Below are 24752 nucleotides of genomic sequence, written 5' to 3'. Positions count from 1 at the left end.
CAGCATTTTGGTCGATTCGTTGTGACAGTTCGTTGATCTGTTGATTAACTTCATTGATGTCGTTGTCTGCTAGGGGAGGAGGTGGAGTTTGAGTATCGACTTGCGTTCGAAGTAAGACGTTCTCCTGCCTGAGCAGGGTGATTTGTTCGTTCATCGTTCCTAGCTGACCAGCTAAACTCTTGATTTGAGCTTCGAGGCTTGCCATGCTTCGTGGGCTTGAGAATTTTGGTTTCTGGTGTGAGGACTTGTTAGGTGGTTTCTAAAGAAATCGAGACCACAGACGACGCCAATATAAAGGAGCGTTTTGGTATTTCCTTTACATACAAAGGGGAAAGCTGGAGAACGGATTAGAATATGGTTAAAGACCGAGTTCGTCGAGGAGCGAACTGCCTATGTATCTTCTCTAGATTCTGGGGGGAGAGAAGAATCAGGTCTGGCGTAGTTCATATGGAGAGTATTTATAGGTGATCCAAGTGTATCCTCACCCAACACGTGTAAAGGACAACACAGATGTAGGGTCAAGATTGTGGAGGCGTGTGAGAACTGTGTTTATAGGTCTGTTGTGATGATGTGGATTAGTAGCCTGGCTTAGTAGCTTGCGGCAGTGGTCAGTAGCTGGCGGCAGTGATTTGCGTACGTGTAGATTCCTTCATGATTGCTTCTAGAAGATAAGATGAATCACGCTGTAGATTGGTCTGTATGATACGAACTGTAATGGAGCAATCTCGTAGCGTGTTGATGCAAGCTGGTGACATAGGTTGGCGAGGTGTATCAGAGATCAGTGCGGTATTTCCACCATGCTGAGCACATGCTTAATATTCCTGAAGGAGAATATCACTCCCTTACAATCAATAAGAATATTAAGCATTGAGAATAAATTGATCCGTGTTAAACTCAAACCACACTGGTCCATGAACTTAAGCTAGTTCAAGTGACAAACGACGGGACAAATTACAACATATATATTCGTAGTAGAAATATAGTTCTGTTAGGGGGTTAGAGCATCTCTAGGTGGTGGTAGCATACTCTTCATATTTGAAGAATGCGAATGAAGAAACTGATCGCAAATTTCGACCAACTCTAGGTGGTCGCAAAATTTCACCAACTCAAATTTGGAATAGGACTACCTTGGCGACATTACCAATGTAAGCCCCAAGTTGAAAAAACTCGCGACATTTTCCATTTGTTGCACCAAATTGAAAATGTAAAAAAAAAATAACTCGCGCGACATTAGTAGTGGCGCGTGGTGCTGGTCAAAGTAAAAAAAAAAAATTGGGGCGACATTTGCAATGGCGCGCAACATTACCAATATCGCTCCGCATCCGCATCCAAATTGCCAAATTTGCGAACAAGAATGTGAACAGGTGATGCGACCACGAATGCTACCACCTAGAGATGGAATTTTGGCAAATTCCGACGCATTCCTTCAAATTTGAAGGATGCGACTGAATTTACTACCACCTAGAGATGCTCTTAGGATGCTTAAAAGTTTAAAACCGTATTAAGGAAGTTTAATCACCATCTACCATGTTGTAATCATGCTTTAGTATCATCTTTCTTCTATCTTTGATCAACAAAAGAAGAAGTATCATTTACCCTGGAGATGGGAAAGATAGAATTTCCATTCTTCTGGATTATTTCCGTAATGCATGAGCTTATTGCTAGTTATGGGCTTACAGCCACTTTCAGATCCTCGTAGCTTTTGTAATGAGAAGATATGTGAGATACTGAAGGAGCACGGTGGAACCGAACCGGTAACTCACTCTTAACTGTGTTAGATATTATCTATCTGAAGTTTAATGTCGCTAGAACTTAATAGAAGAGTTGAATTATCAATGTGGAAATTACCTGTACGGTTGTACAAAGGTATTTTTGTTGTGGTTTGAGTCTAATTCTTGATTTCCAACCCAAAACCAAATCCTACTGTGCACTAAAGTTGTGATTCTGCATTTAACTGAATAGATGCAAAGATCTTTAGAGTTCTTTAATTTGCTGAATAATTCATGTCTCTTTTGCCGGGTATAGGTCGGGCTTGACTCTATAAAGCCATGCTACGAAATTCATCACACTGAGGTAGACATGGATGATGCAATTATTATTGAAGAGGTAATGGTCCCTCCTTGAATTTTGTATAAGAAGTATTTTTTAGTTTTGAATTTAAACCTTACCCGTAGTGCATATATTGACTGCATTTTCATCATTTATTTTGCTTTCTTAAGATACTTGCATATGAAATTGAAACTCATCATCATGTTTGGCAGGGTGCATATAGTGAAGTTTATCTAGTGAAATGGCGGGGAACAGAGGTTGCTGCAAAAACCATTCGTTCTTCGATTGCATCAAATGACAGGGTGAAGTGAGTTAATTCTTTCACTGCAGGCGTACCTTATCTATGATCAATTCGATGCAGTTAATTAAATCTTCTCTTTATATACTCCCTTTGGAACAGTTGTCACAGTTAATCAAAATGAGTTTCACACCACTTAATTCTTTTAATGATCATTTATGTATATGTTAAGTTTTTCTGACATGTAGGAGTACCTTTATGAAGGAAATTGCGCTGTGGCAAAGGCTGCGCCACCCTAATATAGTGCAATTTCTCGGTGTTTTAAACCACTCTGGTCGTTCAGTATTCCTCACAGAGTATCTGCCCAACGTGAGTGCCTAAAAATAATAAATGTTAGCCTTCGGAGAACCGAATTCTCTGACATTTTGTTTCTGATAAATGCTATAGGGTAGTTTGTATGATATCTTAAAGAGAAAAGGGAGATTGGACCTTCCAACAACGGTAGCTTTTGCTTTGGATATTGCACGGTAAGGAAATCATGTTATACAGGTATTTCGTTCCATATTTTAAAATGTATATACTATTATGCACAAGAGATAATTAGGTGTTTTTATAAACCAGATTACATAAGTACATCCTTTGCTGAACGAATATGAACAAAACCATACCTTGATGATCTTGCAAAATGACAAACTATGATAAATATATATTACATCCACAACCCAGGTAGGCAGATGTTTTTGTTCTCCTAGCCTGAAGTTCATCTTCTTTTTCATCTAACAAATTTTTAATAGAAACACCTCATATGTACTTCTGCAAAGGTCTTTGCATTTTGAGTTTTGCTTGTTATCATATATAAGTTAATGTTGGACTTATCCCTCACATGAGGAGAAAAGGATTTATGCTTGCATACAGAAGCCTAAGTGCGACCGGTGCTTTGAATAGGCTTGCCCAAGGCGCGACCCGCGCTCATGCCTATTTTTCGGAGAATTATATTTTTGTGGACCGCGAGTTAAAGGTTGGGGTTTTTGGCAAAACCTAATCAAGTCAGAAGACACGAGAGACAACACAGAAGTAAGAGAAACCCCAATCTTGAAAGTAATCAAGATTGAGAGATAACATTTACTGAAAGACAAACCTGTAAAGAAATAAGAGTGATCTAGTAAGCTAAGAGATTGCAAGGAGTGATTGTAATCTTCCTTCCCACTTTATAAAAATATTAGCTCTTATAAAATTAGGCATCATTGGCTGAACCACGGTATATTTTTGTGTTGTGGTATGCTTTTACTGCTTTACATTATTATCTGTTGTTAATAGTTGTTTAGCGAGTTAGGCATGTTAATTTGGTTGTAGGGAATATTTAGATTGTTGTCTAGAGTTGAATTGTGTTTAAATACAAATTATCTGTGTAGTGGGGAATCGATTGCTATTGGTATTAACCCCAACAGTTACAACAACACATTTCAATTGTGCTTGGTTGTTGTGATCTCTTATATATTTAGTGATAGCGAATCTTACAACATTTCTCTCTCTCTCACTTTTAATTTTGTGTATAGAGTTTGTTCCTTACGACCCAAGCAAATAGGTGTTTAATTATGAAACATAACTTGTTGCGCCACCTAAGCAGTCCCATCGCCTCAAGAGCAATATGTATAATGAGTTGCTTTCGCTTTAGTATACCTAGGGCTGTCAATGGGTTTCGATAACCCGATAACCGATCCGAACCAAACCGATAAAAAACGGTTTGGGTTTTGATAATTTAGTTTGCCCTCTACCGACCCGAAACCGAACCGAACCGATAAGATATTGGTTTGGTTTTGGGTTTGCCCTCCACCGAACCGATATGAACCCGAACCGATAAGATAGCATTTTAGTAATATTTATGATTAATTTTGTATATATTTATCAATTGTGTGGTTAAAATTAATTAATTTAATTTAAAATTTAATTGATTTTATAGTTTTTGGTTCTGGTCGGTTCGGGTTCGATTTGTAATATATCTTATCGATCGGTTCGGTTTCGGATTAAACGTAATATTATCGGTTCGGTTCGATTTTGGGTTCCCAATTTTCTTATCGGGTTGGATTTTCCAAAATCCAATCCAAATCGATCCATTGACAGCCCTAAGTATACCTATAAGCAACCACATAAGCAACTACTAGGTCGGAAGGCTAACACCACCAACCCAAAAAGGTATCATCAATAGAGCCATAACCGGCTCCAGAGAAACCATGGTCAATGTCTTTTGTTGCAACTGCGTAGGGCTTTTAACTAAGGGCATAATTAAGGGATTTAAAATTCTCATCTAGGCGGTGCTAGTGACTTCCAGACCGGCATCCTCCCATTTGGTAGGAGGGCTGTCAAACTGTGTTGGGGAAAACGATACCAATTGATCTCCACTAAGATAGTTTGCACTTGGACAATCTACTACTCCAATCTAAAATCTAATCTTTCACTACAACCAACAACCACAATCCTAAACTATGAATATAACTATATATCACAAACAGGCAATAGAAATATAAAGCAAATAAAACATACCACAACACAAAGATGTACCGTGGTTCGGCCAATGATGCTTACTTCCACAAGAGTTAATCATTTTATAAATATGGGAAAGAATATTACAATCACTCCTCTCAAGTCTCTCCAACTTACTAGATCACTCCTCTCTCCTTACAAGCTCTTCTCTTTGCAAGAGTTTTCTCTCAATTTTGATTGTTCTCAAAATTGGGTTTCTATTCAAGACTTGGTTTTCCAAAACCTAACTTATGTTTTTATAGTAATCTGAAATTTTGCGTTACTGTAGAAAAATAAGAAACTTGAGATGTCTGGGGCATGCGGCGGGCAGCTCTTGGCAAGGCCAATTTGAGTAGCGACCTTCTTATTTTCCATCTAAAACTCCAATAAACATGTTTCGTGAGAGAGTAAAAAAAAACTATCTTCTTTTTTTCACGATCAACTGAAATGCGTCTTGGCTCAAACCTTTTTCACACCTAACAATCTTGTTTTTCTCTTTCTTTCTCATGTGAGGGATAACTTCAATAATCTCCCCCTCCCAAACAGTGAGGGGGGATACCTCCATGCATTCTCAAATCAACAGGAGGAGTGTGCTACTATTCTGGCAGTAGCACAACAAACATCAAACTTATCTTTCGGTATGACTTTGGTCATCATATCTGACCCATTCTTGTCAGTATGGATCTTCTCAATACACAAATATTTGTCTTCGATAACTTCTCTAATCCAATGATAATGCACATGTATGTGTTTGGATCTAGAATGAAAACTCGGATTCTTGTTCAAATGGATGGCGCTCTGACTGTCACATAGAACTATAAACTGTTTCTGCCTTAGCCCTAGTTTAACAAATAACATTTTCATCAATAGCATCTATTTGCAACACTTTGTGGCTGCAATATACTCGGCTTCTGTAGTGGAGAGGGCAACACATTTTTGCAACTTGGATTGCCAAGAAACTGCTTCCCCTACAAAAGTAAACAGAAAACCGGAGGTGGACTTCATAGAGTCAATATCACCTGCCATGTCTGCATCAGTGTAGCCTTCAAACAAGGTCTTACTTCAACCATAACACAAACACGCTTTAGAAGTGCCCTTGAGATATCTCAATATCCACTTAACACCTTCCCAATGCTCCTTACCCAGATTTGACAGAAAACGGATTACAACACCAACGGCAAAAGCAATATCCGGTCTTATACACACCATTGTATACATCAAGCTGCCCACTGCAGATGCATAAGAAATCTTTTCCATTTGACTCTTCTCATACTCACCTTTTGGACACATATCTTTGGTCATGCAGAACTGGCCACCAAGCGGACAACTGACTGGCTTCGCTTGATCCATGTTGAACCTCTTCAACACCTTCTCAATGTGATCCGTATCCCAAGTATCTACTTTACTTGACCCAAATCCTTCATCTCAAAGGACTGACTCAAGTCTTTCTTCAACTTAGATATCTTGTTGATGTTCTGGCCAACTATCAACATATTATCCATATACAACAAGAGCACTATGAAATCCCCATCTAGAAATTTCTGAACAAACACATAATGATCGGAAGTAGACTTAATGTAGTCATGCTTCACCATAAAGGAATCAAACTTTATGTACCACTGTCTCAGTGCCTGCTTCAACCCATACAAACTCTTTCTTAACTTGCATACCAGGTGCTTCTTGCCTTTGACCTCAAACCCCTCTGGCTGGTCCATGTAGACATCTTCTTTAAGGTCTCCATAAAGAAAAACTGTAACGCCCGTATTTTTAAATACATATTTTTCTATTTATTAATTAATTATTTATTTATTTTCAAAATTCGTCGGATTGGACTCGGGATACGTGGGCCTGGTTTTGGGCCCGAGTCTGTGTTGGGCTTGGGTTTCGGACCCAAGTATATAAACACATTTTTCTAGAAAATAGGGTTCAGAGAATAATAGAATATTAAAAATGGAGGCAGAGATGAAAGCTGGATTTCTGGAGGGTGGAGCGCGACGGCTCGGACTCGGAGAAATTCGTTGGAGCTGTTCATACAGGTGAGTAGCTATTTTTGCTATTTCACCGGATTTATAATTTTTCGGCTATACAAACGAGACTTTTTTCGTCTAAGGTTTCGTTGATTTTGTGTAGTTATTTCTCTATAATGTCCAAGTGTTAAATGGGCTAAGGTTAGCATAGTGTTGGTTTTTTTATATTATGGATTCGAACTGTCAAAGCTTTGAAGAGCAAAGCTTCGAGGAGCGGCAATGGCAGCTCCTCCGGTCCGTTCTTTCATGTACGTTAAACCGTGGTGGGGATGGGTTGGTTGAAATCGGTGGTTAGAATGTTAGGATGGATATTGGGTGTGCTGTAAAGCTCGTGACTGTTTCATCAATGGCGTCGCCGGTTATGATATTGGTTGAACCGCTATCTGAGTTTCGGATGGGTGGTTTAATTGTTGTGGTGTATTGGTTGTGTGTGGGGGCTGTTGAGTGGGGGGCTTGACAAGCATGGAATGGAGCTTCGAATCCGCCAATGGCGTTACTGCCATTACTGTGTTTCTGAAGGATTTGTTTTGGTGCGTTTTTTGTAATTCGAACTGTTTTGGATGGATTTTGTTGGTTGTGTGATTATGGTTTGATGAATGGTGGTAGTGGGCTATCGATAGGGGCTGTTGGAAGCTTGGGGGGAAGCCATTAATGGCGGTCACGATTTTTAGATCTAGATTGAGGAGAAATCGGGATGGAATGAATTAGAGTTATGGTCTTTGTTAATGTTGTTTGTTTTCTTATGGGGATCAAAACTGACTTGTTGAAATGGGAGTGGGTGGTCGGCGGTTTTGGTGGTGGAGTTGCTGGAGGAAGAAGATGACACTGTTCATCTTAGTTGGGCCTTTTTGTTGGGCCTTTGTTAGTTTAGTTCTATGGGCCAAAACTAAGTTTCTAATATTTTTGTTTGGGCCCGATTTCATTAAGTTATTTGGGCCAAAAGCTAACTAGTTCCTTTGGGCCGGTTTGGATCCAATTAAGTTTTGGGACCAGTTCTAATATTAGTCTATGGGCCCGTTATATTTGTATTTTTGGACCGAACCACTTAACTGTTTCTGGGCCCGTTTCTAATATTGCTTGGGGTCAGTCCATAGGATTTAAAATAGATCTAATTGGGTCTTTCACTGTTTAGACTTTCGGGTTCTAAGGTTTGGGCTTGGCTAGTTGGGTCCGAACCATTACCTTGGTCATGAGCCCATGAGCCATGCACCTTTGACCTTAGCCATGAACCATGGCTATGACTCTGGACCTGTCGAACACGGAAACGACAGTTTGACTTTGACCAGGACAGTTTGACTTTGACCATGAAATGTTGACTTTTCCAGTTTTTCACATATTTGATTATATATAAATATTGTCGATATTGTATAACTTGGTTGGTCATTATCTAATTTAGATTTGACGTGAGTAGTGTGTAAAGCATATATATATTGGGCTTTGATTGTGGACTTTTGACTGTTTATTTGTGCTACGTTTTATGTGTATATTATATGGACACATATAGTAATAAAATCTTTGTGGAAGCTTGTATAATTTGGTGGTCATTATCTAAGAAAGATTTGACCTTGATGTTGTGTATTTTTGACGCGTGACGATATTGAGATGTTAGGAGACATTATATTCCTAATACGCTTATAAAATGTATGTGATACGTTGAAGCATTATGACATGATATCATATGTTGGGATATATATATTAATGCAATATCTTGGAGAAATGTATATACACTCCATTATTTTATATGTGAGATGCTAATAGAGTATTTGTGAATATTTGCCCACGGAGTGTGGTGTAGTGCAATAATATATTGACACGTGAAAGAATGAAAATGGTTATGAGATATATTCGAGACATTTCTAAATATTGTGGCTTAGTGCAATAATGTATTTGACATGCACGTGATATAGTGAACGCGTTTATGAGTCATAAATGTATGACACTGAATAAATTACGAACGAAAATCCTAGAACCGACTACCACAACTCATGTGATCTGCCTGTGTGGGCGATTTGATATATAAGATGTTGTATATATATGAGATGTTGATTGACTCATGTGTTGGGCAATCGAAATTTAATAGTGGCTTGATATATAAGATGTTGATATATAAGATGTTGTATATATATGAGATGTTGATTGACCCATGTGTTGGGCAATCGTGATTTAATAGTGGCTTGTTATATAAGATGTTGATATATAAGATGTTGTATATATATGAGATGTTGATTGACCCATGTGTTGGGCAATCGTGTAGCGAATAGTGGCTTGATTATTCCGTCGGCAAAAATAGAACGATGATCGCGCGATATTTTATGCGAATAGGGGCATTACTTATATAATTGCTTCCGTGTGAGGATTTACGGTGTCGCGGCATCCCGCCGTGGTGGTTAGACGGAGTGGTTCATTATATAAGGGGAGGCATGTGGATGTACATGTTCGTTGGGTAGCGATTGTGGTAGCTGTGGAAACTAGGTAAGACATAGACACGACGTGATTTTAGGGACACACAAAGAAAGCCTGAAATAATCTAATTATGGTAATATGTTTGGTTGGTTATCTGTTTAGTTAGAACCTAAGGCGCCTCGATGGAGGAACTACATGCCTTATTTATGATGCGTATAGTTGTTGTGTGGTTAGTGTGAAGTTAAGGCGCCTCAGTGGAGGAACTACCTGCCTTAATTGTTGTGTTTAAGGATGTGATATTAGTCGTTGAAAGTTAAGGCGCCTCGGTGGAGGAACTAACTGCCATATGATTTGTGTATATATATGTATAATTATATGTTGTATTTTAGGGCTACTCACACCAGCATTTTTATAATGCTGACCCGATTTGCATGTTTGCTTATCGGGTGTGTTCATTCAATGAACATAGTTGATAAGTTTTGACAGGTTTAGTGTTGAAGAAGGTTGGCTGCTGCTTGTGGTTTGCGTTAGCATCGCATTTCAGGATGTATTTTGTTTTCCCTTAAGGTGATATAGATTTTCAGTCTAGACAATGTATTCGTACTTTCATTTGTAATTTTAAATAAGGAGTTATTGAAAAGAGATTTGTAACCTAATCTTATTTGTGAATCTTTGTTATGAAGAAGACTTTTGTTTAAGTTAAAATTTTTTATTGGTTTTTATTATCCGCATATTTAAACTGTTTAGGGGTTTTTGGAAGTGGAGAGTGCGTCACACCTCGGAGATCGAAGAGTCGGGGACAAAGACTATTTCCGCTGTATCGAGAGTGGTAGTGTTTAAGAAGTTTTGTTTTCAAAAACTATTTCAGCTAGTTGTTTTATCTTTACAAAGAAAATGAAAGAGATATAGAAATAAAGAGAGTCAATATTTTTCTTGATTTGTTTGTACATGTAATGTGTATATTTATATTAATTACTTGTGGAGTGAATATGGAATGGTTTTTATTTTCCTTATCATATGAGGAGTGGTTATATATATAATATGTTAATTATTGATGGATTTGATCAAAATGATGTGTGCTGCTATAGTGTGGTTTTATTGTTGGTGATCATTTTCACGTGAAGTATGGATTAAGTATGACGACCTGTCTGTGAACTTTGTATTTGGGTGTTATGTGATTGTTCAAGAAACAATAAGATATTTTAATATATATTGAATGAGCTGTATTATCTGGTGGTTTTGTGATGTACTGAGTGAGGAACTATCTCGCCTCACTCGTACACTTTAATGGATGAATAGTATTTTGAAGTATAAGAGATTAATTTGTTATATGTGATTAATTATAAATAGAAAGAATAATAAATAAAATATATGTGTATTCTTTTTGAGACGTGTATACTTGCGTATACACATGTGTTCTTTTTGAGATGTGTATACTTGCGTATACACGTTTTTATATTATTGTATATAGGTGAACTATTACCGTATGCGTATATGATTGATTAATATCGTTAAATTAGTTTCACATGATTTTGCATATTCAAGTATTTATTCTTACTTGTTTGGTTTTGATCTATATGATTTTTATACATGAATATGAAAAATTATTTTTTGATAATGCTATATTTGATCCGGTTTTGCAAGCATGAATTAGGATTCAAGGGTGTTTTAAATTTAATATTTCTGAGAGCATGACTAAAGTAATATAAAGTTTATTGTAGTATCAATGACATGAGTGACATTTTGTTTTAAGTGTATCGGGACACTAATTTTCTTTTATGCATGATAATGAAAGACTCCATAATGTTTTATACCGGGATGAACCTTCCCCATATCATTTATTAGTTAAGTAGATTATTAATTTTCGTAGAGTTTGCTACGTGTCAAGAAAATACATGCTAAAAAAGATATGATATGTTTATCTAGCATTATAAGTATGATAATAATTTGTTTTAATATAGGCAGTTAAACTATAATAGGTTTTGTAATGGCATGAGGATATATATTCTGGAATTATTAAAATAATTAATACTAATGTTATCTTGCTTAAGTTTAATCAACGTGCATTCTTGTATAGGTTCTAAGTTAATAACCAACGTTTTGTTCGTATAGCTTTACTTCCGAATCTCGGGACGAGATTCTTTTTGAGATGTGTATAGCTGTAACACCTGTATTTTTAAATACGTATTTTTATATTTATTAATTATTTATTTATTTATTTTCAAAATTCGTCGGATTGGACTCGGGATACGTGGGCCTGGTTTTGGGCCCGAGTCTGCGTTGGGCTTGGGTTTCGGACCCAAGTATATAAACACATTTTTCTAGAAAATAGGGTTCAGAGAATAATAGAATATTAAAAATGGAGGCGAGAGATGAAATTTGGATTTTCGGAGGGTGGAGCGCTGACGACCGGACTCGGAGAAATTCGTTGGAGTCATTCATACTGGTGAGTAGCTATTTTGCTATTTCACGGGTTTTCCGATGTAATCGGAATATACCGACTAAGGTTTCACCCTATTAATCGTTTCATTATCTTTTGTTGTGTTGGACTTCATGACATTTGTATTATTAAACTTTGTTATATTTTGGATTTTGTCATTAAACCGTTTAAACCGTGTGTTAAAATTGGGTAAACCTGTCGAAAGCATCAATGGCGTCGCCCAAAACAATATCGAAATCGTGTGTTTTGACTTGTTGAACTTTCTTCAGATTTGTTGTTGGTGTTTGGTGGTGGGTGATGAGGGAGGGTCGAGTGGGGGCTGGTGGAGCTTGGAGGCGTTAATGGGCGGTGTTTGGTTTTGTTTTTGGTTTAAATTGGTTGTTGTGTTTTGTGGTGATGTGGTGTGAGAATGGATGAGTGGGGGTTTGAGGGAGCACGGTGGTTGGGCATTTGGGAGCCTTTGACGAAGCGCCAATGGCGCGTTCGCCATTTCTCGTGTTTCTGAAGGATTTGTTTTGGTGCGTTTTTGTAATTGAACGTTTTGGATGGATTTTATTGGTTGTGTGATTATGGTTTGATGAATGGTGGTAGTGGGTCGCCGATAGGGCTGTTGGAAGCTTGGGGAAGCCATTAATGGCGGTCCGCGATTTTTAGATCTAGATTGAGGAGAAATCGGGATGGAATGAATTAGAGTTATGGTCTTTGTTAATGTTGTTTGTTTTCTTATGGGGATCAAAACTGACTTGTTGAAATGGGAGTGGGTGGCCGGCGGTTTTTGGTGGCTGGTGGTGGAGGAGAGAAACTTGAGGAAGATGAACAGTAACAATTTCGGTTTGGGCTTTGGGCTTTGGGCTTAACCCTTTTGGTTTTGTGTGGGCCGAAATTTAAATGTTTGGTTGGGCTCGGTTTATATTAAGTTTTGGACCAATTTGGCTTAGCCTATGGACCGGTTTCATTTTAATTTTGGGCCGAACCCTTTTGTATTTTTTGGGCCAGTTCAATATACGTTTTTGGGCCCGTTTCTAATATTCTTTGGGACAAATCCATTGGACTTAAAATAGATCTGTTTGGGTTTTCCAATGTTTAAACTTTTCGGTTTAAGGTTTGGGCTTGGCAGCGATTGGGTCCGAGCCATTACCTCGGGTCATGAGCCCATGAGCCATGCACCTTTAACCTTAGCCATGAACCATGGCTATGACCCTGAACCTGTCAAACACGGAAACGACAGTTTGACTTTGACAAGGACAGTTTGACTTTGACCATGACATGTTGACTTTGACCGTTGACTTTGACCGTTGACTGTGGAATGTTGACTGTTTTCCAGTTTTTCACATATTTGATTATATGGACTAATATAGTAATAAAATATTGTCGAACATTATATAACGTTGTTTGTCATTATCTAATTATGATTTGACGTGAGTAGTGTGTAAGATATATATATATATATTGAATGCAATAGTTTTGGAGACATAGATGTATAAAAGCTTTATTATTTTATATGTGAGATGCTACTATGAGGTAGTATAATATGTGTGGATATTTTCCCACGAGTTTGTGGCGTAGTGCAATAATATATTGGCACGTGAAATAATAAAAGTGGTTACGAGATATAATTGAGATATTTCTAAATAGTGTGGCTTAGTGCAATAAGGTAATTGACTTCAAGACGTGATATAGTGTAATTATTATGAGTCATAGATGGATGACACTGAATAAATTACGAAGCGAAAATCCTAGACCCGACTACCACAACTCATGTGATCTGCCTGTGTGGATATTTAATATATAAGATGTTGATATATAAGATGTTGTATATATATGAGATGTTGATTGACCCATGTGTTGGGCAATCGTAGCCGAATAGTGGCTTGATATATAAGATGTTGATATATAAGATGTTGTATATATATGAGATGTTGATTGACCCATGTGTTGCAAGTAATCGTGAAGCGAATAGTGGCTTGATATATAAGATGTTGATATATAAGATGTTGTATATATATGAGATGTTGATTGACCCTTGTGTTGGGCAATCATAGCCGAATAGTGGCTTGATATATAAGATGTTGATATATAAGATGTTGTATATATATGAGATGTTGATTGACCCATGTGTTGGGCAATCGTAGTTTTAATAGTGGCTTTGATTATTTTCGTTCGCAAAAATAGAGCGAGATCGCAATATTTTATACCGAATAGTGGCATTACTTATATAATGGCTTCCCGTGGTGAGGATTTACCTTGTGCGCGGCATCCCATTTCGGGGTGGTTACGCAATGAGTGGTACATTATATAAGGGAGGTATGTGGATGTACATATTTGGCGTTGGGTAGCGATTGTGGTAGCCGGGAAACTAGGTAAGACATAGATCTGACGTGATTTTAGGGACACACAAAGAAAGTCTAAACTAATATACTTATGGTAATATGTTGGTAAATAATATATCTCTAGATAGATGATTGTATATGTTTGGCTGGTTAGTAGTTTAGTTAGAACCTAAGGAGCCTCGTGGAGGAACTAAATGCCTTTTTATTATGCGTATGGTATGTTGTATTAGTTGTTGGAAGTTAAAGCGCTCAGTGGAAGAACTACCTGCCTAGATTATTGTACTTAAGTATGTTATATTAGTCGTTGAAAGTTAAAGGCCTCGGTGGAGGAACTAAGCGCATTATGGATTATGTATATATTTGTATAAGTATATGTTGTATTTTAGAGCTACACACACGGCATTTTTATAATGTCACCCGATTTGCATGTTTGCTTATCGAGTGTGTTCATTCAATGAACATAGTTGATAAGTTTTGACAGGTTTAGTGTTGAAGAAGAGTGGTTCTTTGCTCAGGTATGGATTATGTATATATTTGTATAGTATATATGTTGTATTTTAGAGCTACACACACCAGCATTTTTATAATCTTTGGCCCGATTTCATGTTTGCTTATCGAGTGTGTTCATTCAATGAACATAGTTGATAAGTTTTGGTGAGTTTAGTGTTGAAGAAGAGTGGTTGTTGCTTGTGGTTTGCGTTAGCGTTACATCTCAGGATTTGTTTTGTTTTCCCTTGAGGTGATATAGAATTTCAGTCTAGACAATGTTTTTGTATTTTCATTTGTAGATTTTATTAAAGAGTTATTGAAAGGAGAGTTGTAACCTAATCTTATTTGTGAATCTTTGTAATGAAGAAGACTTTTGTTTAAGTTAAAAATTTTATTGGTTTTTCATTATCCGCATATTTAAACTGTTTATGGGTTTTTGGAAGTGGAGAGTGCGTCACACCTTGGAAATCGAAGAGTCGGGGACAAATAATGTTTTTCCGAATTCTGTCGAAATTCGGGGTGTGACAGTTTGGTATCAGAGAAAATTATACCAAACTTCTCTGATACCCATAAACTCTTCGAAACTTGTGGATAAAAAACATTATTTTGAAACTGTCACACCCCGAATTTCGACAGAATTCGGAAAAAACATTATTTGTCCCCCGACTCTTGATCTCAGGGTGTGGACGACTTCCACTTCCAAAACCCCTAAACGGTTTAAATATCGCGGATAATAAAACCAATAAAAAATTTTAACTTAAACAAAAGTCTTCTTCATAACAAAGATTCACAAATAAGATTAGGTTACAAATCTCTTTTCAATAACTCCTTATTTAAAATTACAAATGAAATCGAATACATTGTCTAGACCGAAAATCTATATCACCTTAAGGGAAAACAAAATACATCCACGAAATGCGATGCTAACATGAAAAACCACAAGTGACCAACCTTCTTCAACACTAAACTGTCAAAACTTATCAACTATGTTCATTGAATGAACACACCCGATAAGCAAACATGCAAATCGGGTCAGCATTATAAAAATGCTGGTGTGAGTAGCCCTAAAATACAACATATAATTATACATATATATACACAAATCATATGGCAGTTAGTTCCTCCACCGAGGCGCCTTAACTTTCAACGACTAATATCACATCCTTAAACACAACAATTAAGGCAGGTAGTTCCTCCACTGAGGCGCCTTAACTTCACACTAACCACACAACAACTATACGCATCATAAATAAGGCATGTAGTTCCTCCATCGAGGCGCCTTAGGTTCTAACTAAACAGATAACCAACCAAACATATTACCATAATTAGATTATTTCAGGCTTTCTTTGTGTGTCCCTAAAATCACGTCGTGTCTATGTCTTACCTAGTTTCCCTGGCTACCACAATCGCTACCCAACGCCGAACATGTACATCCACATGCCTCCCCTTATATAATGAACCACTCATGCGTAACCACCTGGCGGGATGCGCGACACTGTAAATCCTCACCACGGAAGCAATTATATAAGTAATGCCCCTATTCGGCATAAAATATCGCGCATCATCGTTCTATTTTGCGAACGGAATAATCAAGCCACTATTCGGCTACGATTGCCCAACACATGGGTCAATCAACATCTCATATATATACAACATCTTATATATCAACATCTTATATAACAAGCCACTATTCGGCTACGATTGCCCAACACATGGGTCAATCAACATCTCATATATATACAACATCTTATATATCAACATCTTATATATCAAGCCACTATAAATTTACGATTTGCCCAACACATGGGTCAATCAACATCTCATATATATACAACATCTTATATATCAAATCCCACACAGGCGGATCACATGAGTTGTGGTAGTGGGGTTCTAGGATTTTCGATTCGTAATTTATTCAGGTGTCATACATTTATGACTCATAAACGTTTCACTATATCACGTGCATGTCAAATACATTATTGCACTAAGCCACAATATTTAGAAATGTCTCGAATATATCTCATAACCATTTTCATTCTTTCACGTGCCAATATATTATTGCACTACACCACACTCCCGTGGGCAAATATTCACAAATACTCTATTAGCATCTCACATATAAAATAATGGAGTGTATATACATTTCTCCAAGATATTGCATTAATATATATATCCCAACATATGATATCATGTCATAATGCTTCAACGTATCACATACATTTTTATAGCGTATTAGGAATATAATGTCTCCTAACATCTCAATATCGTCACGTGTCAAAAATACACAACATCAAGGTCAAATCTTTCTTAGATAATGACCACCAAATTATACAAGCTTCCACAGCATTTTATTACTATATGTGTCCATATAATATACACATAAAACGTAGCACAAATAAACAGTCAAAAGTCCACAATCAAAGCCCAATATATATATGCTTTACACACTACTCACGTCAAATCTAAATTAGATAATGACCAACCAAGTTATACAATATCGACAATATTTATATATAATCAAATATGTGAAAAACTGGAAAAGTCAACATTTCATGGTCAAAGTCAAACTGTCGTTTCCGTGTTCGACAGGTCCAGAGTCATAGCCATGGTTCATGGCTAAGGTCAAAGGTGCATGGCTCATGGGCTCATGACCAAGGTAATGGTTCGGACCCAACTAGCCAAGCCCAAACCTTAAAACCCGAAAAAGTCTAAGCAAATTGAAAGACCCAATTAGATCTATTTTAAATCCTATGGACTGACCTCCCAAGCAATATTAGAAGCGGGCCCGAAGCGGTTAAGTGGTTGGGTCCAAAAATACAAATATAACGGGCCCATAGACTAATATTAGAACTGGTCCCAAAACTTAATTGGATCCAAACCGGCCCAAAAGAACTAGTTAGCTTTTGGCCCAAATAACTTAATGAAATCGGGCCCAAACAAAAATATTAGAAACTTAGTTTTGGCCCATAGAACTAAACTAACAAAGGCCCAACAAAAAGGCCCAACTAAGATGAACAGTGTCATCTTCTTCCTCCAGCAACTCCACCACCAAAACCGCCAACCACCCACTCCCATTTCAACAAGTCAGTTTTGATCCCCATAAGAAAACAAACAACATTAACAAAGACCATAACTCTAATTCATTCCATCCCGATTTCTCCTCAATCTAGATCTAAAATCGTGGCCGCCATTAATGGCTTCCCCAAGCTTCCAAGCAGCCCTATCGGCTGACCCACTACCACCATTCATCAAACCATAATCACACAACCAACAAAATCCATCCAAAGCGGTTCGAATTACAAAAAGCGCGCAAAACAAATCCTTGAAACACAAGAATGGCGATGCGCCATTGGGCGGATTCGAAGCTCCATTCATGTTTGTCAAGCCCCTCAACTCACCCCACACACACAACCAATACACCACAACAATTAAACCACCCATCCCAGATATAGCGGTTCAACTAATATCATAACCGGACGCCATTGATGAGCAGTGCGAGCTTTCTGACCACACCAATATCCATCCTAACATTCTAACCACCGATTTCAACCAACCCATCCCCATCACGGTTTAACGAGACATAAGCGGACGGAGGAGCTGCCATTGCGCTCCTCGAAGCTTTGCTCTTCAAAGCTTTGACGGTTCGAATCCATAATATAAAAACCAACACTATGCTAACCTTAGCCCATTTAACACTTGGACATTATAGAGAAATAACTACACAAAATCAACGTAAACCTTAGCGGTAAAAAGTCACCGTTTGTATAGCCGAAAAATTATAAATCCGGTGAAATAGCAAAATAGCTACTCGCTGTATGAGCGACTCAACGAATTTCTCCGAGTCCAGAGCCGTATCCACCCCTCGAAATCCGGCTTTCATCTCGCCTCCATTTTTTAATATTCTATTATTCTCGAACCCTATTTTCTAGAAAAATGTGTTTATATACTTGGGTCCTAAAAACCCAAGCCCAAACTGACTTCGGCCCAAAACCGGGCCCACGTATCCCGAGTCAATCCAATTTAATTTTGAAAATAAATAAATAAATAATTAATAAATAGAAAAATACGTATTTAAAAATACGGGCGTTACAAAAACTGTCTTGACATCTAGTTGCTCAACCTCTAGGTTCATACTTGCGGTCAGACTCAATACCACCCTGACAGAAGTCATCTTAACTACAGGCCGGAGAGAAAATTTTATCAAATTCAATACCTTTCCTTTGACTGAATCCCTTCACAACAAGGCGAGTTTTGTGTCTTATGTGTGGATTATTCTCCTCATGCTTGACTTTGTAGATTCACTTATTCTTGAGAACTTTTCTTCCTTTCGGTTTCTCAACTAAGTCATAAGTGTGATTCTTATGCAAAGAATCCATCTCATCATGCATAGCCTTCAACCACTTCTCCTTGTCGGTACCTTCAAAAGTCTCTTGATAGTACATAGGTTTTCCACCATTAGATAGTAAAACATACATATGTTGTGGATACCTAGTTGAAGCTTGTCTCTCTCTGTCGGACCTCCTTACCCCATCTTCTTGTGGCTCAAGAGGATGCACTTCATCTTTCTCAGGTGGTGGTTCAGGTACTTCATCTGCATATTCTATATCAATAGTATCTATCCAATCATGAGCAATAGGATCATCATCATGAGCTTCAAACTCATGATTCTCTGCATTCTCAATGCCTTCTACACGTTCCATAGTAGGAATTTTCGGTTCTAAGTCAACAAGATCATCAATGAAAGCTTCTACTTGTCACCATTCTCAAAGTTTGCTATTATTTATTCTTCCAAGAATACAACATCTCGACTTCGGATTACCTTCTTGTTGATCAGATCATAAAGTTTGTAGCCAAACTTCTCATCCCCATAACCTAGAAAAAATGCACTACTTGGCTTTGTCATCAAGCTTGGATCTCTCATCCTTGGGAATATGAACAAATGTTTTGCACCCAAATACCCTAAGGTATCCATAGTCAACATATTTGCATGACCATACTCTCTCTGGATAATCACTATTCAGAGGTTTGAAGGTGATAGGTTGATCACATGTACGGCTATGTACATTGCTTCTACCCAGTAACTTCTAAGTAACTTAGAGTAAGACAACATGCATCTCATCCTCTCTACAATAGTCTGGTTCATTCTCTCGGCTATACCATTATGTTGCGGTGTCTTGGGAATGGTCTGCTCATGACGAATCCCATGACTCTTGCAATATCCTTCAAATGGCCCAATGTACTAACCCCCATTATCTGAGCGAATACATTACAAAGGCTTCCATGTCTCTCTTTCCACCATGATATGGAAAGTCTTGAACACGCCAAGTACTTCATCTTTCCTCTTCAAACTATATGACCATATCTTTCTTGACGCATCATCAATGAAAGTCAAGATGTACAAAGCTCCCCCGTGGGACTTCACTTTCATAGGACCACATAAGTCTGTGTGTACTGGCTCAAGGACATTGTCCTTTCTGTGAGAGTGGAATCTTTGGAAAAACACCATGTGTTGTTTTCCAACCAAACAATGAGTACATCTATTTAAAAGTGTACCTTTTATGTTTAGCAAGGCCTTTTGCTTGGCAAAAACTTTCATGCATTTTTCTCCCATATGACACAGTCTCTTGTGTCATAGTTCGGATGAAGCTTCTTCTTGTGCCGCATTTAACTCTAATTTACACAAACTAGCATGTGTATTGTAAAGCAAGCAAGTTTTCTTTCCTTTGGCTACTACAATGGAACCTCTGCTCATTTTCCATATCTCATTGCCAAACGAGTTTTGAAAGCCATCATCATTTAACTTTCCCAGCGGAAATTAGGCTTAGCCGAATGTCAGGGGCATGTCTTACATCCTTGAGTGTCAAGGTGTAGCCGACATTGGCTTCTACATGAACATCACCAATGCGTATAATCTTTGAGACTTCATTGTTACCCATTTTTACCTCACCAAAATCACCAGATTTGTAGTTAGTGAAGAAACTCTTTTGGGGTGTGACGTGGTAGGAAGCACCTGTATCTACCACCCACTCTGTACCCTGGCATGAAGTGCTCAAGCATAACTCATCATAGTCTGACACAATTCCTACTTCACTTTCTGAAGCTATGATGGTAGAATCTCAACCGGTGATGTTTTCTTTCAACTCTAACTTGTCTTCATGTACAGTACTAGTCTTCTCATCCCTCTTCAATTCTATGCATTCATACTTGAAGTGGCCATGGATACCGCGAATGATCAGACGACAAGTCTTTAGGAGGAGTGCGCTTCACGCTCCTAAATTTTCTTCTATCATTACCTCTAGAATGAGATGGTTTTCTGCTCTTACATCTCCCCGTTTCTAAGTGACAAGGATCTTTGAGTGAGAGGAGCTGCTTCGTGAACCCCTTCTTGTCTCCTCATTCAACAATGCCCTAGTAGCCATCTCCATAGAAATGATTCCATCTTTAGCGGCTCCGTTAAGAGAAACTACTAAAGTCTCCCAACTGTCAGGTAGAAAGTTTAATAGTAACAAAGTCTCAACTTCGTCACCCATATCAATCTTCATCAAATGCAACTGATTGATGGTATTCTGTACTTCATTAAGATGCTCAGACATTGAGGAACCTTCTTTGTACCTTGTGTTAGCAAACTTCTTAATGAGTAGTACCTTGTTTTCGACCGACTTCTTCTCATAGAGGTCTTCGAGTTTCTTCTACAAGCCAAAAGCGGTAGTCTCTTGGGATACATGGTGAAAGACACTGTCATCAATTCACTATCGAATGTACCCAATTATTTTTCTGTCAAGTTTGTTCCACTCAGCCGCCGTTATTGAGTCTGGTTTTACTCATCCATTCTCAATAGGTTGTGCCAAGTCCTTATAATAGAGCAAGTCTTCTATCTTGGTTTTCCAAATATTGTAATTAGCTCTATTCAGACTAGTCATGCGAGTGTTTACAGAATGGTATATCTCAACAAGCTATTTCAACTCAAACCTTCTCTCATAAATTTTATCAAACACCTTATGGACAAGATTTGCATAACAACCTTGTTAGACTTAATAACTTGGCTCTGATGCCACTTGTTGGAGAAACAATACCAATTGATCCCCACTAAGATAGCTTACACTTGGACAATCTACTACTCCAATCTAAAATCTAATCTTTCACTACAACCAACAACCACAATCCTAAACTATGGATATAACTATCACAAACAGGCAATAGAAATATAAAACAAGTAAAACATATCACAACACAAAGATGTACCATGGTTCGGCCAATAATGTCTACTTTACAAGAACTAATCCTTTTATAAGTATGGGAATGAAGATTATAATCACTCCTCTTAAGTCTCTCTAACTTACTAGATCACTCCTCTCTCCTTACAAGCTTTTTTCTTTGCGAGGGTTTTCTCTCAATTTTGATTGCTCTCAAAATTGGGTTTCTATTCAAGACTTGGTTTTCCAAAACCAAACTTATGTTTTTATAGCAATCTAAAATTTTGACGCGTCTGCGAAATTTCACGTTACTATAGAAAAATCAGAAACTTGAGATGTTAAGGCATGAGCGCGGGAGCGCTCTTGGCAAGGCAAATCTGAGTGCGCACGCGCCCTTTTATTTTTCCATTTCAAAACTCTAATAAACATGTTTTGTGAGAGGGCTGAAAAAAACTATCTTCTTTTTCACACAAGGGCGCGGGCGCACCTTGGTCACGGTGAGCGCATGCAGCTGTACACGCTAAGACCTTTTCACACGAAAAGTACTGTTTTTCTCCTTCTTCCTCATGTGAGGGATAACTCCAACAAACCGTTGTGCCAATGGCTCATGTCTATATTATAAGTTCACTTGTATATGATACTGAGTCAAAGGTAAAACTCTCAAATCAGTTGTGAAAAGTTCAACTTTGCTAGCTTCTCACAGACCTAATCTTTAGATCACATCACAGAACTACCTCTGCGTCGAATTTCAATCTTTACAGTAGTTAGTCTGCAAAAATGGGAAGAAAATATATCAAATTTCATAGGAAAAATATGATTATCCTCCCAAATGCTAACAATGACCTGAAATGGTAGGAATGTCTTTAAAACACTTTCTTTTCCGTTGAATTTTTAGACTTCCCAACGGCACCACTAAAACTGGCAATAAATCATATTCCCCATTGGTTCACAATAAAAGAAATGCATAATTAAGTGTACTATACCGTAGTTGGTTAAGTGTACTACTTCCAAAAAAGACAATATTAGATAATGGCAACATGATACCATGATATTATTTTGTTCGGTTGGTCATGTTCATGCGAGGTGATCCTTGTTGCAAATGGTTATGTCCGCTCAATCCTGAAAGAAGATGACAATCAATGTATATGTATAGAGTACTTACAGAGTTATAGAACTGCTTGGAGCCTTTGGTACACTATTACTGATTATATTATAACCACCCCTTGGACAGACATGCTTATCATTTTAACATATTTTTTGAGTAATACAAGACGGAAGGTGGTGTTAATTCTTCATTATGTCATCATAGGTTCTATAGTGCAGCCAATTTGTTATGCATCTGATGTTATGTTATTCTGATGCAGTCATTCACTGATTTGGTCCCATGATCATATGTTTTTTCGTTTAAATTGCTGCAGAGGGATGAATTATCTTCACCAGCATAAGCCACATGAAATCATACACCGGAATTTGACGCCAAGGTTCAAGCGGGCGCTACATTCGATATGATGTTTTCATTAATGTTAACACGAACTGCAATTTTGTTATTCTTTTATAACTTGTGCAGAAATGTCCTACAAGATGACGGGTGGAACAGGCTCATGTGCGATCTTCTATATGTAACTACTTCAACATTGCTTTTAAAAATTTGATGTCTGAAATGTATCTCATCTTCTAAACTTGCAGTTCGCTACTTGGCACCTGAGGTTTATCGCCGAGAAGCATATGGAAAGAGCGTTGATGTCTTTTCATTTGCTATGATCGTACATGAGGTGAAGAAATTCTAGAGATTATGTTTATTGTGCTATTGACTGGGTATATGTGTTTTTGTTTGATCTCTTGGATGGATTACCTGTTGTGGCAGATGTTCCAAGGGAGGCCTTCAAATATGGCAGAATCAGAAGAAGAGGTAGCAGACAGGCGAGCCTATGAAGATACCCGTCCCTCTCTCTCCTCTTTCATATTTCCAGAAGAAATCAAGATGTAAGTAGTTGTGGACAATTCCTTGAAGAAAGTTACAAAGTTTTCAGGCTGAGTTTTTCTGAAATGTTACCGATACTAAACTACTAGTGGCAGCTAATTTACATAATTAGAATGTTAGCTGTTGCTTTTGCTTATTATTGTCTGCCGGAATTAATGATGCTGACTTGTTCTCCATTCAGACTTCTACGACGAAGCTGCCACAAGAATCCGGAGTCTAGGCCGTCATTTGAAGAAATTATAACAGAGCTGGAGATCTTACAAGACAGTTTGGATATCAAAGCTTGTTGTTGGACTTTGTTCTAAACTTCTAATTTTACACTGTAATTTAAGGATGTAGATGCATATAACTTTTAGGGGAGCCTCTATGCCAGTATATGCAAACAAACATAGTAATCTTTTTCTTGTATATGGTCTTCTTAAACACCAAAGCCCTAATGTTATGTATCATTGCTAAAAGTTTTGTGATGAATATTTAGATATCATGTTTCTTTCTTTTGTTTGACAGCCAAGTTAGTCTTATATTACCAATTCAGTTAAATGAAAAAGGAGTACACAGAACCTATGCTGATGGTGATCTACATTCCAAGGTAAGAGCCATACTAAGATCTGCAGAAGCATTGAAAATAAACGGTGTAATTATAGGTTACCATGATTTCATTACCAAACTTTTGCCAAGTTTGAGTCGATTCAATTTTTTCAGATCTCTAGATTTTGTATATGTCAGCTCATCGTTTAGCTGGAGTAGGTTTTTTGTCAGGTAAGTTATGGTGGACTGGTCACTACCCTCCACATCTGCAAACCCTTGTAAACATTGATCGGACTGTTTGAGTGAGTTGGTAACAATTGCAAACAGTGATCACTTTAGCTAGCTTGGGATTAAAGTCGCACGCTTTTGAAAAAAAAAGATGGGCTTGGGCATGTGTCTATTTTTGACTGATGTCTCATTTATAATCCTTGTTTAGTATGTTTGGGATTTTACCGACCTTAGCTTGCCAAGAATGAAATAAGAAGATCAATAGTTAACAAAGCTTGATGCATCAACAAGGAAGAACCTCTCACTTCAGAAAATCTGCAAGGCAT

At 37.7% G+C, this 24752-nt stretch overlaps 2 protein-coding genes across 3 annotated transcripts; both read left to right on the top strand.

Annotated features, from left to right (window-relative positions):
- The first annotated feature begins 1506 nt into the window (after positions 1–1506).
- Positions 1507–24752, top strand: LOC147474860 (serine/threonine-protein kinase 12-like). Of its 2 annotated transcripts, none has more exons than XM_086583105.1 (9): positions 1507–1754; positions 2026–2106; positions 2262–2356; positions 2536–2656; positions 2735–2814; positions 23108–23292; positions 23376–23461; positions 23554–23672; positions 23852–24752. In XM_086583105.1, the coding sequence occupies exons 1-6, from the start codon at positions 1650–1652 to the stop codon at positions 23196–23198; spliced, it is 573 nt and encodes a 190-aa protein (XP_086439231.1). In that variant the 5' UTR covers positions 1507–1649; the 3' UTR covers positions 23199–23292; positions 23376–23461; positions 23554–23672; positions 23852–24752. The 2 variants fall into 2 exon arrangements, with proteins under 2 accessions (XP_086439231.1, XP_086439232.1); XM_086583106.1 differs by having other exon boundaries at positions 23108–23308.
- On the top strand, positions 23271–23975 carry LOC147474861 (serine/threonine-protein kinase VIK-like). The gene is made up of 4 exons (XM_086585209.1): positions 23271–23292; positions 23376–23461; positions 23554–23672; positions 23852–23975. Exons 1-4 carry the CDS (start codon positions 23271–23273, stop codon positions 23973–23975), a joined length of 351 nt encoding a protein of 116 aa, XP_086441335.1.

The sequence above is a fragment of the Coptis chinensis genome, chromosome 9, assembly GCF_015680905.1.
Source record: "Coptis chinensis isolate HL-2020 chromosome 9, ASM1568090v1, whole genome shotgun sequence".
Classification (NCBI taxonomy): Eukaryota; Viridiplantae; Streptophyta; class Magnoliopsida; order Ranunculales; family Ranunculaceae; genus Coptis; species Coptis chinensis.
Note: the sequence above shows the minus strand (reverse complement) of the source record. Positions and strands in the feature narration are given on the sequence as shown.

Excerpts from the sequence above, each read along its gene's own strand:
- LOC147474860 (XM_086583105.1), top strand. The coding sequence starts at position 1,650 with ATGAGCTTATTGCTAGTTATGGGCTTACAGCCACTTTCAGATCCTCGT. Across the intron at positions 2,357-2,535 it reads GCATCAAATGACAGGGTGAA|GAGTACCTTTATGAAGGAAA; the intron begins GTGAGTTAATTC and ends TCTGACATGTAG. Across the intron at positions 2,657-2,734 it reads TCACAGAGTATCTGCCCAAC|GGTAGTTTGTATGATATCTT; the intron begins GTGAGTGCCTAA and ends TAAATGCTATAG.
- LOC147474861 (XM_086585209.1), top strand. The coding sequence starts at position 23,271 with ATGACGGGTGGAACAGGCTCAT. Across the intron at positions 23,293-23,375 it reads GACGGGTGGAACAGGCTCAT|TTCGCTACTTGGCACCTGAG; the intron begins GTGCGATCTTCT and ends CTAAACTTGCAG. Across the intron at positions 23,462-23,553 it reads TTGCTATGATCGTACATGAG|ATGTTCCAAGGGAGGCCTTC; the intron begins GTGAAGAAATTC and ends CTGTTGTGGCAG.